The 13,205-nt window shown below is 40.5% G+C and overlaps 1 protein-coding gene across 1 annotated transcript in view; it reads left to right on the forward strand.

Moving 5' to 3' along the window:
* Positions 1-13,205, forward strand: part of spag16 (sperm associated antigen 16) — a 926,172-nt gene that overhangs the window by 557,187 nt on the left and 355,780 nt on the right. The window contains exon 12 of the mRNA XM_078227730.1: positions 6,460-6,645. Within this exon, the coding sequence (XP_078083856.1) occupies positions 6,460-6,645 (186 nt within the window). The remainder of the gene's footprint in view (positions 1-6,459; positions 6,646-13,205) is intronic.

Consider the following 13,205-nt stretch of genomic DNA (forward strand, 5'->3'; position numbering starts at 1 on the left):
GGAGCCACTGTATCTCATCTCTGAGAATTTATATAAACAAAAAGTTCATGAACTTACCATTGAAGCCATCAACTATAATCCTGAGAATTTATACGGAAATTGTTCCAGTGAAGGTGCAAGTTGAAACAAATTATCGATCTGTAAAATTGCCATTACATGTTGTGAAAAGGAATTTTCCTGCATTCAGAATGGCAGAATTAAACAAAATCAAACTCAATTGGCAAGCAATTAACCAATTAGTTGATGGAAAGAACACATTACTGAAACTCTTTAGAAAAATACAAGAAGGTATCTGAAAATGCTTTAGGGGAAATGACTGGAGTTGAGGCGTGACTTAAGATAAAACCTGATCGCAACCCAAAATGTTTAAAGGCAAGAACTGTGCCTTAGGCTATCAAACCAAAAGTTGAAATGCACCATCTTTGATTAATTTTTCAAGTTGAAATGCAACTTGAAAAATTAATCAAAGGTGGAGTAATCGAGTCCATAACCACGAGTGATTAGGCAACTTTAATTGTTCCTGTCATGAAATTACATGGTTCTTTAATTTGCAGTGACTTCAAAACAACGGTAAACACAATGCTTTGTTTTGACCAGTATCCCCTACTATTAATTGAGGACCTATTTGGTAGATTATCTGGGGGTCAGCAGTTCAGCAAGATAGACTTGTTCCAAGCATACCTCTAAATGAAAATGGCCACCGAGCTACAACCACTGTTAATAATTGTTACCAACAAAAGATTGCCCTGATATAGACACCTACCATTTGGAATAACATCAGGCCGGCCTTATTCCAAAAATCAATGGACGAAATCCTCAGTGACCTTAACAGTGTTCAGTGTTATTTGGACGTCATTTTAATCATGGGCATAGATTAACAGAAACACCTACAGAATTTAGAAGAAATACTGGAGTGTCTTGGTGCGAAGAAAGAACAATGTGAATTTTTCAAGTCATCACTAAGCTATGTAGGCCATGTAATTGATATAGATGAACTCCCACAAGGAACCTAAGAAAATGATTGTGATTTTGGATGTGCCTAGACTGCAGAATATTTCCCAACTGAGAATTTTTTGGGACTCATCAATTACTATGGAAAACTTATTCCAATCTCGTCACCATATTAAAACCACTTCATACATTATTATGTGCGAACCAACAATGGATTTAGACAGAAGACTGCATAAAGGCATATAATGCTGACCAAATCAGGAGTCATTTTGAGCCTAATTTAAAAATACGACTCACATGTGATGCATCGCCCAATGGATGAGCCAAGTGATGAACAGACTATCAGGCGCATGAAAGCAAAGACTCCTGAACGATGGATTCTTCCTAAATGGAACCAACATACACCAGCAAAAGCTCTCATAATGATTGTATATATATATAAAACAGTATATAATGATACTTGGTAAAATAATTATTGGTCATAATGAGTAAGAGTTAAAGTTAATGTGAGCAGTTGTACTACTGGAATAAAAGGAGGGATGTTATGTATTGTAAACCAATGCATCTCTGTGTAGTGTGTCACTTGATTACATGGTGACATCATCAGAGGCATTTGGGAGATTCTCCCTCTCTTCCATCCTGGATTGCAAGCAAGCAACTTTGATTTGATTTGATTTATTATTGTCACATGTATTAGCATGCAGTGAAAAGTATTGTTTCTTGCGCGCTATACTGACAAAGCATACCATTCATAGAGAAGGAAAGGAGAGAGTGCAGAATGTAGTGTTACAGTCATAGCTAGGGTGTAGAGAAAGGTCAACTTAATGCATTCAAAAGTCTGATGGCAGCAGGGAAGAAACTGTTTTTGAGTCAGTTGGTACATGACCTCAGACTTTTGTATCTTTTTCCCGACAGAAGAAGTTGGAAGAGAGAATGTCCGGGGTGCATGGGGTCCTTAATTATGCTGGCTACTTTGCCGAGGCAGCGGGAAGTGTAGACAGAGTCAATGGATAGAAGGCTGGTTTGCGTGATAGATTGGGCTACATTCACAACCATTTGTAGTTTCTGCACTCTTGAGCAAAGCAGAAGCCATACCAAGCTGTGATTCAACTAGAAAGAATGCTTTCTATGGTGCAACTATAAAAGTTGGTGAGAGTTGTAGCTGACATGCCAAATTTCCTTAGTCTTCCAAGAAAGTAGAGGCGTTGGTGGGCTTTCTTAACAATGGTGTCGGCATGGGGGGACTAGGACAAGTTGTTGGTGATCCAGACACCTAAAAACTTGAAAGTCTTGACCCTTTTTACTTCGTCCCCGCTGATGTAGACAGGGTCATGTTCTCCTCTACGCTTCCTGAAGTCGATGACAATCTCCTTCGTTTTGTTGACATTGAGGGAGAGATTGTTGTCGTTGCACCAATTCACCAGATTCTCTATCTCATTCCTGTCGTCTGTCTCGTCATTGTTTGAGATCTGTCCCACCACAGTAGTGTCGTCAGCAAACTTGAAAATTGAATTGGAGGGGAATTTGGGCACAAGTCATAGATGTATAAGGAGTATAATAGGGGGCTGAGAACACAGCTTTGTGGGGCACCAGTGTTGAGGATGATCGCGGAGGAGGTGGTGTTGCCTATCCTTACTGATGGTGGTCTGTGAGTTAGGAAGTTCAGGATCCGGTTGCAGAGGGAGGAGCCGAAGCCCAGGCCACTAAGTTAGGAGATGAGTTTCGTGTGAATAATAGTGTTGAAGGCTGAGCTGTAGTCAACAAATAGGAGTCTGACATAGGTGTCTTTGTTATCTAGGTGTTCCAGGGTTGAGTGCAGGGTCAGGGAGATGGCGTCTGCTTTGGACCTGTTGCGGCAATAGGCAAACTGTAGTGGATCCAGGTAGTCCGGGAGGCTGTAATTGATTCATGCCATGACTAGCCTTTCGAAGCACTTCATAATGATGGATGTCAGAGCCACCGGACGATAGTCATTGGGGCACACTGCTTGGTTTTTCTTAGGGATTGGGATGATGATCGTCTTCTTGAAGCAAATAGGGACCTCAGATTGTTGTAAAGAGAGGTTGAAGATGTCAGTGAATACCCCTGCTGGCTGATCCGCGGAGGATCTGAGTGCTCGTCTGGGTACCCCATCCGGGCCAGTCGCTTTCCGTAAGTTGACCTTCGAGAAAGCTGCAATGGATCCCCAGATACAGGTTCATCGAGGGCTTCCAGGGTGGAGGGCATGCTCTCGCTGACCTCTTGCTCAAAACGGGCATAGAATGCATTGAGCTCATCAGGGAGGGTGAGTTGGAGCCAACGATTTTACATGCCTTCATCTTGTAACCTGTTATGTCTTGCAGACCTTGCCATAGTTGGCAGGGCTGTGTGTGGCTAGCTTGGGACTCTAGTTTGGTCCAGTACTGTCTTTTGGCATCTTTGATGGATCTCCTTAGATAGAAGAAAAACTTGGACGGGTTCATGGATGAGAGGGGTGTGGAGGGATATGGTCCAAGTGCAGGTCAGTGGGACTAGGCAAAAAATGGTTCGGCACAGACAAGAAGGGCCAAAAGGCCTGTTTCTGAGCTGTAATTTTCTATGGTTCTATGGTATCTGGCTTTCTTGTATAACCAAATAAACCTGTCGGACTTTAACCTGGTGTTGTTAAACTTCTTACTGTGTTTACCCCAGTCCAACGCCGGCAACTCCACATCATTTCTTGTATAGGTCAGGGTCGCCTGACTTGAACGTCTCAGACCTGTTCTTCAGCAAGCAGTAGATATCCCTGTTCATCCATGGTTTCTGGTTGGGGAACACGCAAATTTGTTTCTTTGGCACACAGTCTTCTACACACTTACTAATGAAGTCAGTTACTGTAGTGGTGTACTCGTTCAGGCTGGTCGCAGAGTTTTTAAATACTAACCAGTCCACTGACTCCAAGCAGTTCCATAGGAGATTATCCGATTCCTCAGACCAACATTGCACAACTTTCTTTGATGTATTTGCTTCAGTTTTTGCCTGTAAGCCGGGAGCAGAAGCACAGCCTTGTGGTCTGATTTGCCAAAGTGTGGGCGGGCAAGCGGTAGGCATGTTTGATATTTGTGTAGCAGTGGTCTAGGATGTTTGGGCCTCTGGTGGAACAGAAGACGTGTTGGTGGTAACTTGATAGTACGCCCGAGCTTGGCCTGATTGAAGCCCCTGGCCACGATGAACAAGGCCTCGGGATGTTTCGTCTCAAGGCTATTCGTAGTGGTGTATATTTCATCCAGAGCGATCTTCACGTCCGCATGGGGTGGGATGTAAACTGCCATCAGGATAACAGAGGTGAACTCCCACGGAAGGTAGTAGGGGCGGCATTTTAGCTTCAGGTATTCTAGGACTGGGGAGTAGAAACTTGCCAGTGTTGCTACGTCTAGGCACCGCGAGGTATCGATTAGGAAGCAGACCCCACCTCCCCTCGTCTTGCCTGAGGCCGCTGTATGGTTCATTCGATGGATTGAGAAGCCTTCTGGTTGTGGGGCGCAGTGCGGTGAAGCAGGAGTGAGCCACGTCTCCGTGAAAGAGAGTACACAGCAGTCCTTCAGTTCTCTTTGGAAAGTAAGTTCATCTAGCTTGTTTTCCAGAGATTGGATATTTGGAAGCAGTAAGCTGGGGAGGGGAGCCTTGGGACCGCGTTGTTTCACTCTCACTTGCAGGCAACACCTATCTAATAAAACTCCACTAACTGGTTAGGTAACCCGCTGTCTGGCAATCTTTCCATTCTTTTATTTTTGCTGTTAAAGTGAGCTGACCACTTCCGTGGTCCCTGCACTAATTCATGTGGCACTCCACTGGTTACATCTTGCTAACCCAAAAATTACCCACTTATCCCTACTCGTTGCTTCCTCTTGACTCGCCAATCCTTTATCCCTGCTAATATGTTACCCCTACACCCATGTGCTATCATTTTGTGTAACGTCCTTTGAATGTTTTTCAGAGGTTTCACAACTGTGAAACCTCTGAAAACATGGCATCGCTGACATTTCTAGTTAGATTTTCTATTTGTTTAAACATCATACGGCTTAGAAATAAAGTAATAAGATAAAGTAATAGATTTATCTAAAAATTGAACGGGCTGGGGCTCTTTTTAAAAAAGAGAGGGCAGAAGAGTCTTCAATAGAAGCCTTCAAGATTATGAAACGGTTTGATAAGATAGATATAAAAGAAAAGTGAACTATTTAGGGCAAAAAGCTTGTTTCAACATTTTGTGTTGTAATCATATTCTGTACATCTTTTTTCTGGGAAATCAGGAGCTGCTTTAAAACATTTTCCCTGTCATCTTACATCAACTCAAAGAAACCCCAGAAATCTTCATACAAAATATTCCTGAGATTGTTCTTTTCATCAGTCCTTCTTTTGAAGTATTATGACACTATGCCTATTACCGAGCCTATTACAGGAGATTTCCTTCAGGAAATGTACCAGCATGAGGATCTGAGCAGACTAACAATTTTTGGACTTGTTTCAAAATATAAATTATAATATAAGATTTTTAAAGATACTTTCCTTGCTGCATCGTTTATGCATTTAATCCACAAAATACATTTGATTAAAAATGTTTTTTAATCAAAGTGAGTGCCTAAATAAGACCTGAATCTACAAAACAGAATAAACTAGACTAATGTTTGATTTCTCAGAATTCAGAGCCCATGGTTATATTTGGATAAAAAGGTTTCTAAATAGAACTGTTCAATTGTAGAACTAGAATTTTTAATAAAAATAATGTAATTGCATTCTAAGACAATACCAGTGCATTTTCCTATTTTATATAAATTTGCATGTGAAGTTAAGGTCACAATCAGAATCGGCCACGATCGTATCAAAAGCTGGAGCAGGCTTGATAGGCTAAATGGCAACTTTCTTACGATTCAGCCTACAATGCTCCTATTTTCCTTGGACTTCACTATTCTAGGAGTCCCTGCCATTTGTGAAATTGTGGGCATCCAGTCCCTATCTGTAAAGCAACATGTTGGTCCGTGAATATTTAAGGCCAATCACCACCTCCAGTGTGTTATTACAAATTTAATTCCTATACAATATTGATGTCAAAATTTCACAAAGAATCCTACCCATGTTGGTTTCGCAAGTTATAATCTCAGCCTAAAACTGACTTCTGAATTCCTGTTTTCAATTCATGCTGCTTTTTATTTGAACTTCTGAATAAATCTCTGGATTAATTGATAGAAATTAATTGCTTTGAGTAGTCTACAACTCCAACGTAATTGAATCATGCCAGTGCCAGGATGGTAAAAGGCAAAATAAGTGGAATTTGGTCTACTTTTCATCAAGCAACTCCTATCTTTTTATGAAACAATCTAACAGAATGCTTTACCTTAGAGAATAGAGAATTAAATTACTTTCTGTTGTTTGCCAGGCAGTGATGAGATGGACTGTCCCACCCTTCAGATTGAAATATGAATGCATGCCAGAGACAAAATGAAAGAGAAACATTATATCAAAGTCTCATACTGTGATTTCCTTTTTCCGCAGTGGTAATATGCTTGCTACTACCGCTGGAGACAAAACAGTGAAGATATGGGATTTCGCAAAGGTTGAATGTGTATTCACATTTACTGGCCACCTTCATGCTGTCTGGGGCTGCTCTTGGCACACCTGTGGTGACTTTGTAGCATCTTGTTCCATGGATAACACCGTTAAGATCTGGGATATTAACAGGTCAGGAAATATCATTCTACATTCTTTTTGTAATTCATTTTTTTGCATATTGGCTGTTACTTTCTGTTATCAAATATAGATTATCATTCAATGAATTTGCCTGTCGCTATTAGCACGCTCTTTGTGTCTACCATTAACATGATCCACTGAAAATATGAAAATTACAAATAAAAACAATAAAGGAAATTGTTACAGGCAGTGTTTTATGAAGGTTTCAAGTGAATGTTTGCAAACCACTTAAATTTTACTCTGGTGTGCTTCATAGTGTTATTTGATCTCCCAGGAGGTGACGGGCTCACAAACACTTCAAACTATTTCATCATATAATCATAGAATGTTTGCAGCACAGAAGAAGCCCATTAGGCTTCATTAGGCTATATGAGTTCAACCCGGCTAGTCCCACTTCCCCACCTTTCCCCCATAGCCCTGGAATTTACTTATTTTCAGGTAATTATCCAGTTCCCTTTTGAAAACCATGATTCAATCTGCCACCACTACACTATCAAGCATTGAATTCCAGATCCTAACCACTCACTGTGTTAAGAAATGTTATTCCTCATGTTACCAATCACCTTAAGTCGGTGTCCTTTAGTTTGTGAACTTGCCACCAATGGGAGGAGTTTCTCTCCATCTACTCTATTCAGACCCTCCATAACTTTGAGCACCCTTATCAAATCTTCTTTCTCGAAGGAGAACAGTCCAAGCTTTTCCAATCTATCCACATAACTGATCCCGGGAAACATTCTCATCAACCTTTTCTGCACCTAATCCAATCCCGAAGGTGTAGTGCCCAGAATTAAACCCAGTGCTCCATTTGAGGTGGCACTAGTGCTTTACTTCCTGTATGTACAGTTTTACATGTCTGAAGAACTTACATTGTTAATCAGAAAGAGAATACTGGTAGAGATGGTAAGTAGTAAAAAGTGAATGTTAAAATAAACACTGATATCTCATATTGTTTTGTTCAGTGTGCATGGAAATCATTCCTTTTGAAAAGTAGCTCAGTGGGTCACGATGTAACCGTTAATCAACCCTGTCAAGCTCCCTGAGAATCCTATATGTGTCAATAAGGTCATTCCTCTAAGCTTCAATGAGTGCAGGCCCAACTTACTCAACCTTTCCTCATAAGAAAATCCCTCCATACCCAGGATCAACCAAGTGAACCTTCTCCGGATTGTCTCCAATGCCAGCATGACGCCCTTAATTGGGCAATAATTGTCCATTTAAGGGCCTCAATTGGCAGCAGGGAAGGAAGACCTTCCCACCACGGGCTTAATTGAGGCAGAGACAGAAAGGTGGCAGCATTCTCACCTGGCACCCTTCTACCTGATTAAATAACTCCTGCCACAAAGCTCACCATGGGAGCAGGCATAAGATTCCATCCAGTGCATGCAATAGCTTCATCAGTATTAGTTTGTGTTTGCATATTTATAATACATATGAGAATGCTCCAAGAGATTATGTACCAGGATAGACAGATTTAGTTGATCTATATTTGATTTGCTCTCCACCACAAAATTCCTAACTCAGCATGATTGCAGCTAAACAAACATTTTCTGATTTAATATCTATTATTGTCTCGGCCATTACGAAAAGATTAACAAATATGTGTGATTGTGAGTTGTGTACTCTGGATCAATGTCAACTGTGAGTTACAGAAGCCAGCAATGAGTAAACAAAGATGTTTAATGAATATTTTGACTTACACCCCAATATAAGGTGCTGTGAACTAAATCTTATCTCAATTGATATTGTTAGTTGATAATTCATATATTAAGTGTAAGTAAATACATTCATGAAATGTTTCGGCTAAAACATTAACTGACTGTTATAAAACAGAAGAGCAGTTAACATCAACACTAGATATCAATGTTGTGAATGAAATGCTTTTGAGTGTAATTATATTAATCTTTGTAGAGGAAGTGAGTTGGTTGCTATTCTGACCCTTTATTGGTATTGTGGAGGATGAAGGGAGGATGATTTGACTGTTAAACCAATGGTTTTCATTTCCTTTTTTATTATTAATTAGGTTTATTTTAGTTCAGTTTTGTTGCCTGTTGACAACAGTGTTTGTGTCTCAACTACAGCAGAATAGCATCTATGTTTCCTTCCAATTCCATCTAAAGTGTGGTTGGGATTTTCCGGCCCCTGCAATGTGTTTTTCTATGGCGGAGGCGGCATGCCATTGGTCACCAGTGGGTACTTCTGGTCCCCCGAAGCCTGCGGCATTTTTGCATGGTTCGCCTGGCCCATCGCTGAGCCACCTATCACAGGGGGCCAACTTTGACGGGACTAAAAGATCCTGTCAGTGAGAGAGGCTGGAAAATCCCACCCTGTGTGTGGGCAAGGATCAGCTATTTCCCTTTATGGCCTAAAAAGGCACTGACCAGAGCAATCAGAGTTAACTTCACTTCATGAATACCAGAATTTTACTGATTTCAAAGTCCAAAACTACATATCTAGAGACAATCTGAGCTGACCTTACAGGGCAGTATTGAGCTGCAGTCTCAGTGGTATCATCTTTCAGATGAGACACTAAGTCAAGGCCCCATCTCCCTCTCAGGTGGAAATTAAAGATCTCATGTTATTATTTGAAGAACAAGGATGTCCTCACCCTGCAATATTTATCCCTAAATGAACATCACAAAAAACAAACGATCACAATACTGTTCGTGGGATCTTGTTTTACAAAAATGGGTTGCCATTTTTTCAACATTACAGCAGTGGCTGAATTCCATAGAATCCCTACAGTGCAGAAGGAGGCCACTCAGCCCATCGAGTCTGCACCGAATTACAATCCCACCCAGGTCCTACCCCCACTTAACTACCCTGCTAATCTCTCTAACCTATCACATTCCAGGACACTAAGGGTTAATTTAGCATGTCCAATCCGCCTAACCTGCACACCTTTGGACTGTGGGAGGAAACCAGAGCACCCGGAGGAAACCCACGCAGACATGGGGAGAATGTGCAAATTCCACACAGGCAGTGACCCAAGCCAGGAATCGAACCCGGGTCGCTGGAGCATTAAATGACTTCCTGAGTTTGTGGAAGGCAGTATTTAAATACATGTCTTTCTTTCAGATTATATTTTTGAACATGGTACTAAGTTACGTTTTCCAAACTTGTCTTGGTTTCAATAGCGGATAGGCTTACATTTTATTTTGGCTAATTTACATGGGGCTGTTTATAACAAAGCAATAAAAAGAACATCTATGACTCGGAGCAATTGTTAAATAAATTCATGCTCACTTTATTTGTGACAATAAAGATTCAAAGGCTGCTTTCTCATTGCTGCTACGTGAAATCCTCTGAGTCCCTTACACTGCAAAAGAAAATCAAAGATTTGTGATTGTGAGGTAAAGGACATGCTGATTCAACAGAATCTCCAAATTCCTCATGTGAATATCTTTCAAACTTTTGGATTATACTGTCAAAATATTTGATTATGAGGCATACATTCAACTTGTCATCTAAAGAAAGGAATTAATTTTGAAATGTTAAAAATATAACTTATTCCTGTCTTTTACAGTCTCATCCACCTCGTAATGGACAAAATATGATTTGAGGTTTTGCAGTAAGAAAAGCTTCTTTTAATGCCAAGCACATACAGAAAAATATCATTCTGCAACAAGACACTCAGTGCATACCTTGCTCATCTGCCATGTGAACAGACCTAAACCAATATATTTGGCTTGTTTATAGCAAGTGTTGTCAGTCCTGAAACATGCTGTATGGCAGATATTTATTTTGTGTGTAGTCCATCTCACTGGTACCAAATCTTCAAGCGGGCATTTTATCCACCAGCAAATTTGCCAAACAGTCTAGATCCATTGGATTTGCACTCTAACTTAAACTACATTATACTAGCACCTACAAATATAAGGCAGTCACCAATAAATCCGTGAGGGAATTCAGGAAGAACATCTTTATTAAAAAACTGGTAATACTGTGGAATTCATTAACAGACTGAGTAGTTAGACATATAGCATGGATGCATTTAAGGGAAAGCTATCTCAGCACATGAGGGAGAAAGAAATAGAAGGATATGTTAATAGGATGGCTCACTGATGAAGGAGCAGTGCTTCAAAAGCTCGTGATTCCAAATAAACCTATTGGGCTTTAACCTGGTGTTGTGAGACTTCATTATTGATAGGATGAGATGAAGTTCAATGGGAGGAGGCTTATGTGGAGCATTAATACAGAGCATAAATTGGGCTGAATGACCTGTTTTGGTGCTGTAAAATACGATGTAATTCTGTCTGTATTTACTGAAGTTTATTCTTATTACGTTAAATTGCAGATACACACCAAAGCATTTTAGAGCCTTTTTACTGATGTCATGAAGGTAGTTATTGTACTGCAGTATCACTCAGGATACTTGTTGGAGCTGGCAACCCTGAATGATACTGTTGATGCTGCTCGGACCTTGGCCAGAGGAAAATATGGCTCCATATATGCATCCTTTTAATGTGATTGAAAATTGCCCGGTTGGATTTCTGCTGACAGTGAAAAGAAATTGAAATTGAAGTTTTTAGGCAGCACAGAAGATTAGATGAATATGAATGAAAAGTCAAGCTCAAATTTCAGAACAAAGAGCCACCTGGGATCTTCACTTTGCATGAGCTGCAGTCCTGCTCTTTGTTCATTGCACTTCAAATCACTTAATTGTATGTGAAACACTTTGAGAAATTTGTGAGATGCTCTATAATATGTCCTTACTGCAGCAGCAGCAATTTGAGAGTGTTTCTGCGGTGGTTTCGCACCATGGCCTCAATCTGTATGAGTGGAGTTTACATATTGTGACACAAAGTGAGGAGGGGTAAATATGACTTCCCTATCCCACCTCCAAGTCCAACAGTAAGAGGATTTTTTGTGAATTTATGAGGATGAAGGTATTTACTGTATGTGCGTGTTTAATCATAGAATCCATAGATACCCTGCAGTGCAGAAGGAGGCCATTCAGCCCACTGAGTTTGCACTGACTCTCCGAAAGAGCATCTTAATCAGGCCCACCACCCCTCCCGCTCTATCCCCGTAACCCTGTGCATTTACTAGGGCTAATCCACCTAACTGGACTATGGGAGAAAACCAGAGCACCTGGAAGAAACCCATGCAGACATAGGGAGAATGTGCAAACTCCACACAGTCACCCAAGATTGGAATCGAACCTGTATCACTGGTGCTGTGAGGCAGCAGTGCTAACTACTGTGTCATTGTAGTGCCCTCAATTGTGTGCTGGTTGCAAAAAACCTAGTCTGAGGTTTAAAACTAAATGGGCCCTGAACTGGGGAGAGAGGAGAAGGGAGTTTATTACTGCTTTATCGGCAGTTTTTCCAGAGTTCTGTTTTAGAAGCTGGTGTGCTGTATTAACCTCTCTCCCCATAATGATTTCAGAAGGTATTTGCTTAGTTGATATCTGGACAGATGGTGGCTTTTGTTTCATGGCCAACGGGATTAGATTCTGTAGTGTTCCAGCTATTAACTTCTGAATATCCATTATTCATTGGAGAGGAAGAACACCTTCCATGTATCTATTGCCCTCATAGACTTTCTGTCTGTCATTGAGATGTAGCCTTATAGAAATACATATGTGAGTTCCAGTTTAGTTTCAGTAAATATTTTTAAGTCTTGACATCAACAGGTGTGAAATCCACACAATGATGCTGTGGCATATCTGAATTGTAATTCACATGGAGCCTTCCTTGAACTGGTCAACTTGTAATACCAGATGTCGGGTGACTTGTGACAGCCATATTAAATCAGTGTATTTTCTTACCTTTAAAAAGTCCTTTTTAAACAGTCCAATATATGTTTGATCAGTCAGGGGAATTACAGATTGAAATCACTCATGCACAAGTCATATCATCGTGACAATAGAAATAGTTTGCGTGAGTCAAAAGTGGACAGCTCTCTCAGAGAGTTTGGAGACCTCACCACTTTTAACAGCAAGGCATCATTGAAATTAAAGCCAGTTGTGACAATAGCTTTCCATGCCTGGATTTTAACCCCTATCCCTCATCTCATTAAAATGACAGAGGCTCTTGTATCTTATTTTTCATCCTCAACTTTATCGATTCATTATCTATCATTTCTGTCAACTGTAGAAGGTCTTACCACATTTACTACTTGACTTATAGTTGTCCTACTTCGTGACTGTGCAGTCATAGTTGAGGTAAATGATTGATTAATTTAGGGGAGTTTAGGGCTAGGGAGCAATGGTAAAAATGATAGCCAGATCTTTCAGGACTGAAATTAGGAATCACTTCTATACACAAAGGATGGTCGGAGTTTTGAACCCTTTTCCATCAATCTAGCAATTGATGCTAGATCGATATAATGCTCGATTGATTGTTAAATTTAAATCTGAGATTGAGATGCTGTAAAACTACCTGGTTAAAATTTTCCAACTTCATGCATGTGCAGTAAAAATGCATCAGCTGTGACCTCACCAGCCCATGGAGAGCATGGTTAGGGTGGTGGCTTTTGGTGTGTGGAAGTGTGTATCAATAGTTTGAAAAAATAATGATGCCAACTTATGCCAAATTGCCAGTTATTGT

This window comes from Mustelus asterias, chromosome 14 (assembly GCF_964213995.1).
Source record: "Mustelus asterias chromosome 14, sMusAst1.hap1.1, whole genome shotgun sequence".
NCBI classification, from domain to species: Eukaryota; Metazoa; Chordata; class Chondrichthyes; order Carcharhiniformes; family Triakidae; genus Mustelus; species Mustelus asterias.